The following is a 5,588-nucleotide window of genomic DNA, read 5'->3' on the forward strand; positions in this document are numbered from 1 at the left end:
ACACATTGTTTTGGCTGATCCAGAGAATATGACGAAGCATGTTGAACCTACTCATGTCCAATCATACTCGGTCGAGTGTGAATCCAACCTATGAGGCTATAAATGCAAATGATACCCGGAAATCGAGGCTCAGTCTGACAGACTTCCTGCGGGAGCTCTGTTCCACTGAGCCCAGCGCTGATATGCTTGACATGTGACTACCAATAAACACTTTATTTAACTTGAGATTCCTCCGGCTTGTTATTGAGCTGCCATTGAAAGAATCGATCTAACAGGAGGCAGATTTAGTTTTCAGACAGCTCAACTCTGCAAGTTTTTTACCTCTTCTGAAGTCCAACAGCTGTACGAGAGTTCATGTCTCATGTCATATACTTAGGCTAGGCGTCCACTATTCCGGCACGTCAACGTAACTCGCCGGATTGGATGCCTAGTTGTCGCCGTGTTGCTACTACAGTGGGTGTGTGGGGCGTGTAGAATGGCTCCGGGGGAAAGTAAATAACTTGTGATTTTAACCAACCGAAGTTTCTCCCTCTAAAAATTTGAGTTTTGGAGGGAAATTAATGTGTATAAATCGTCAGCAATGGAACATTATTTCATATTGTACCATGGATCCGGATCTGCGAGCGAGGAGAGCTGCTGTGCTGCTGCTGCTGCTGCGACACAGGAGATCACATGATCTACTGTCATTGGACAACGCACTCCGTCTGCCGTGGCAAATTTGCATAAAGTCCGGCCGAGCCCAATTTTTTGACGTGCCGCGGGTCCGCCGCTCGCCGTGCCGGAATCCCAGCATGCTTTGCGAGCACGGCGACAACGATCGGCCGGATTTCATTGAAAATGAATTGAATGCGTTGGATACGGCTTGACGTGCCGGAATAGTGGACGCCTACCGTTACTCTGCTCTCAGAGGTCATTTGAGGGGAAACTGTGAGGCCAAGCACAATAAAGGTGACATTGGGTGAAAGAGGATAAAAATACCTACATTTTGAAGTATAATTTGTCTAGGTACAGCAGAAATTTTGGATGTGAGAGAAGTTTGTTTGAATTGTTTAGGTATTAATTTTGAGCTTGTCAAAATAGAGTGTGAGACCCCATGACAGCAGAGTGAGAGGAGTCCTGATTTTTCCTAAAACTTAAACTGCCATTGTGTCAAAGCTATAAAATATATCAACAAACCCCTTAGTTCAATTAAAGTTGAGTCTTTCTTGGCCTGTTTAAACTTTGAATGATATCTCTATGATAAATTATGGCTGAGTTATGAGGCCTCCAAATAAGGCTACTTTTGTTGCATTATATATGAATTTTAATGCATTTCCAATGGGCCAAAATTCACAGTATTTCCCAATTTTCCAGGAATCTGTTTGAGTAATGAGAGAAAAAAGTCATAGCACACTAGTCCCTATCGGTGGACACGTTGGGATATGCTATTTATCCCGGTCGGACCGACCGCGCGGGACTAGTTCTTTGCCAAATTCCTGACGGAAACAGGAGAATAATAAGTTTGCACAATAGAAATATGTGTGCCTTGATGACTTTGGCATTGGCACCCATAATAATTGTCTTTATTTTCACTGAGGCTTGTGTAAACCACTGATTCTATATAGTTTAAACTGGGTTTTCATTACTGAGCTGATCTCATTCTTCTGATGACACTCCTTAACTGTCACTGTTGAGAATGAGATTAAAATCCCTCAAATTATTTATAGTTTAGAAAGAAATTGTTAGATTGTTAGAAATGGTTGTTTTTAATGTTCATCGTGAAGGAGTTTTTCCAACTTTGGGGTTGAGTTAATGTCTGAAAACATGGGGGATGGATGGGGACATCAGCGTCCTTTTGTCTTTCAGATCAGTGCAACTGATTCAGGTCTTTGGCTGCATGGATGTGATCATCATGCAGGAGTCTTTAGGTCAGTTTGTGATCTGTGTGAAGCCTCAGTTGAAAGAAACAGTCGTTAGCAGAGATGTTTCTCAGAGTACAGCTGTTTATCTTCTATCACCACCTGGAACCTCCACTTTTTGTCTTCTACACCTTTGTCTGTCCCCACACAGGTTACATTTCAAACCTCAACCATCTGAGCTGTGAAACATCTTCTGCTTCAGATACTCATCAAAGATAGAAGTTCTGAAATGATCTCCCACTCCTCCTTATAAATATACTGAAATCCCTGCAGTGGTTTGGAGTTCAGGTTTTTTTTGGCATCAGATGGACCCTGATGTTGTCAGAGTACCGTCACATTATTCTGCTGTTTATGTTGTTTGTGTTTTCAGTGTGAACAAGAGTGGACAGAACACCAAAGGAACTCCATCTTAAGATGCAGCTTCTTTTATACACAGTGACAAAGAGACAAAGAGGGTTTCTATCAGGCTCAACCTGAAGACGGCAGTCAGTATACAGAGCTCGAAAGATAGATGATGATCAAACATGTCTGATGCAGTCTTAAGGAACCTTTAATCAGTAATATCTACATCTACATACGACAGTTCATGTTTCATGTCATGCACTTGAATGCATCAGTCAGAAGATTTAGGTGAGCGTCTCAGCAGAAGATCATGATTTATAAATTTCAACCTCTGCAGAGCGGAGCTGATTATATAAATATAAATGAAAAGCATGAAAATACTAAGAAACATTTACATTTACATTTCCTGTACAGCTGCCTGCTAAACGTATCTAACAATGTTGGTCTGATAGACAAAGAGAAAACAGATTTTCTTCATGTTCAACTTTCAGTGGAAGGTTAATGAATGAATCTTTCCCTTCAACGGAAAACAAATAAGAATAATGCAACAAGCCCTTGAACAATCCTGACTTTACTGCAGGATTGAGGCGCAACCAGCACTGTCCCTTTCAGTGAAGGAAACTTCCTTGTTCCCTCCCCAAACTGATCTGAAGGTGGGAGGATGTGTGAAACCATTGTGTGACAGTAGAGGAGGTCTTTAGTGAAGATCAGCTGCAATAAAAGGAGGTGGAATTTGTTTTGTAAGACAGCACAGACGGTGTTTCTGCTCTGAGAGTCACACACTGCTCTGCCAAATGGAGGAAATAGCAAAGAAAATGGTTAAACTGGACCTGGAAAGCTTCTCTTGTTCAATCTGTCTGGATGTGCTGAAGGAGCCGGTGACTATTCCCTGTGGACACAGCTACTGCATGAACTGTATTAAAGACTACTGGAATGGAAAGAATAAGAAGGGAATTCACAGCTGCCCTCAATGCAGGAATACTTTCACACCAAGACCTATTCTGGAGAAAAGCACCATGTTAGCTGATTTAGTGGAGCAGCTGAAGAAGACTGGACTCCAAGCTGCTCCTGCTGATCACTGCTATGCTGGAGCTGAAGATGTGGCCTGTGATTTCTGCTCTGGAAGAAAGCTGAAAGCCATCAAGTCCTGTTTATTCTGTCTGGCCTCTTACTGTGAGGAACACCTTCAGCCTCATTATGATGTGGCTCCATTCAGGAAACACAAGCTGGTGGAGCCCTCCAAGAAGCTCCAGGAGAACATCTGCTCTGTTCATGATGAGGTGATGAAGATGTTCTGCCGTACTGATCAGAAGTCTATCTGTTATCTCTGCTCTGTGGATGAACATAAAGGCCACGACACAGTGTCAGCTGCAGCAGAAAGGACTGAGAGGCAGAGAGAGCTGGAGGGGAGTCGACAACAGATCCAGCAGAGAATCCAGAACAGAGAGAAAGATGTGAAGCTGCTTCAGCAGGAGGTGGAGGCCATCAATCAGTCTGCTGATAAAACAGTGGAGGACAGCCAGAAGATCTTCACTGAGCTGATCCGTCTCATCCAGAAAAGAAGCTCTGATGTGAAGCAGCAGATCAGATCCCAGCAGGAAGCAGAAGTGAGTCGAGTCAAAGAGCTTCAGGAGAAGCTGGAGCAGGAGATCACTGAGCTGAAGAGGAAAGATGCTGAGCTGAAGCAGCTCTCACACACAGAGGATCACAGCCAGTTTCTACTCAACTACCCCTCAGTGTCAGCACTCAGTGAGTCTACACACTCACCCAGCATCAATATCCGTCCTCTGAGGCACTTTGAGGATGTGACAGCAGCTGTGTCAGAGCTCAGAGATAAACTACAGGACATCCTGAGAGAGGAATGGAAAAACACCTCACTGACAGTCACTGTTGTGGATGTTTTACTGTCAGAACCAGAACCAGAACCAAAGAGCAGAGCTGACTTCTTAAAATATTCATGTGAAATCACACTGGATCCAAACACAGCAAACACATGTCTGTTACTGTCAGAGGGGAACAGAAAAGTGACATTAATGACACAACCTCAGTCTTACTCTAGTCATCCAGACAGATTCAGAGATCGGTTTCAGGTCCTGAGCAGAGAGAGTCTGACTGGACGTTGTTACTGGGAAGTGGAGATGAGAGGGGGAGGAGCTGATGTAGCAGTCGCATACAAGAACATCAGCAGAGCAGGGGATGAAGGTGGATTTGGATTTAATGACAAATCTTGGGCATTAGATTGTTATCAAAACAGTTGTGAATTTTGGTTCAACATCATGAAAACCTCCATCTCAGGTCCTCAGTCCTCCAGAGTAGGAGTGTACCTGGATCACAGAGCAGGTGTTCTGTCCTTCTACAGCGTCTCTGAAACCATGACTCTCCTCCACAGAGTCCAGACCACATTCACTCAGCCACTCTATGCTGGAGTTTATGTTTATGATACTGGAGACACAGCTGAGTTTTGTGAAGTGAATTAAAGGTATTTTGTTGCTGGGAGTTCATTGCTGTGATGTATCTGCACTGCTGTTCTGTTCTTTATTTGATGTTGTTTATTTGCTGCTTTTTCCTGTGTCTGTGCAGCCATGGAGGATATCACTGCTAATGATAAGTTTGATTCACAGAAATATTTCTCTATTCTCTAAATAGAGATAGATTCTCTAAAATATTAACTTCTCTGAGCTATAAATATCAGTTGGATCCTTGTGTTGATGTATTTTTTTGTTGTTGTTTCTCTTCCACATCATGGAGCAGAACATAGAAATCAACAGACCTTCCTTTATTACAGATTCTTTTCAATTCATCACTTTGCAAATGTAAAAATAATTCTGGACTTACAATTTGATTTGTTTCAGAGATCAAATGTTTTTGTTGTTTTCTAAATCAACCAAGAAATGATAAAGTCTGTTATGAGGTGTTCAGAAATTCATTTCTAGGATCAGGAGATCAGTTATCATGTTTATTGTGAGAGCAAATTAAAGTTTTTATAAGAAATACCATTTTATTGTTCTGACATTTATTCTTTAAAAGTGAGGAACTATTTGTATATGACTCATTAGAAAAAACAGCAGGGACATTATGAACAAGAACATTTCTGAAGAAATTTTGATGGGTGCCAATGGAGCTTCTGTCGCTGAGAGACAGACGCTGTCATGTTATAGTCATGTTGTATTGGGAGCAGACATGACACAGTGGCTGGCATAAACCTGTTATAACAGGTCAGCCATCTTGGCTGTGCCCTCAGAAGGAATATCAGCTGTGTGATCAGAGTGGGTAAGAGGAGAGTGCCAGAAGGGACGGCAGAAGCCACTGGTGTAAGTTTTATTCTGCTCCTATGTATGGTATTTTTTT

The 5,588-nt window shown here is 42.4% G+C and overlaps 1 protein-coding gene across 1 annotated transcript; it reads left to right on the forward strand.

Moving 5' to 3' along the window:
* Nucleotides 1-3,034: 3,034 nt before the first annotated feature.
* On the forward strand, nucleotides 3,035-4,717 carry LOC142388014 (tripartite motif-containing protein 16-like). The gene has a single exon (XM_075472841.1). It carries the CDS (start codon nucleotides 3,035-3,037, stop codon nucleotides 4,715-4,717), a length of 1,683 nt encoding a protein of 560 aa, XP_075328956.1.
* The last annotated feature ends 871 nt before the right edge of the window (nucleotides 4,718-5,588 follow it).

This window comes from Odontesthes bonariensis, chromosome 2 (assembly GCF_027942865.1).
Source record: "Odontesthes bonariensis isolate fOdoBon6 chromosome 2, fOdoBon6.hap1, whole genome shotgun sequence".
Classification (NCBI taxonomy): domain Eukaryota; kingdom Metazoa; phylum Chordata; class Actinopteri; order Atheriniformes; family Atherinopsidae; genus Odontesthes; species Odontesthes bonariensis.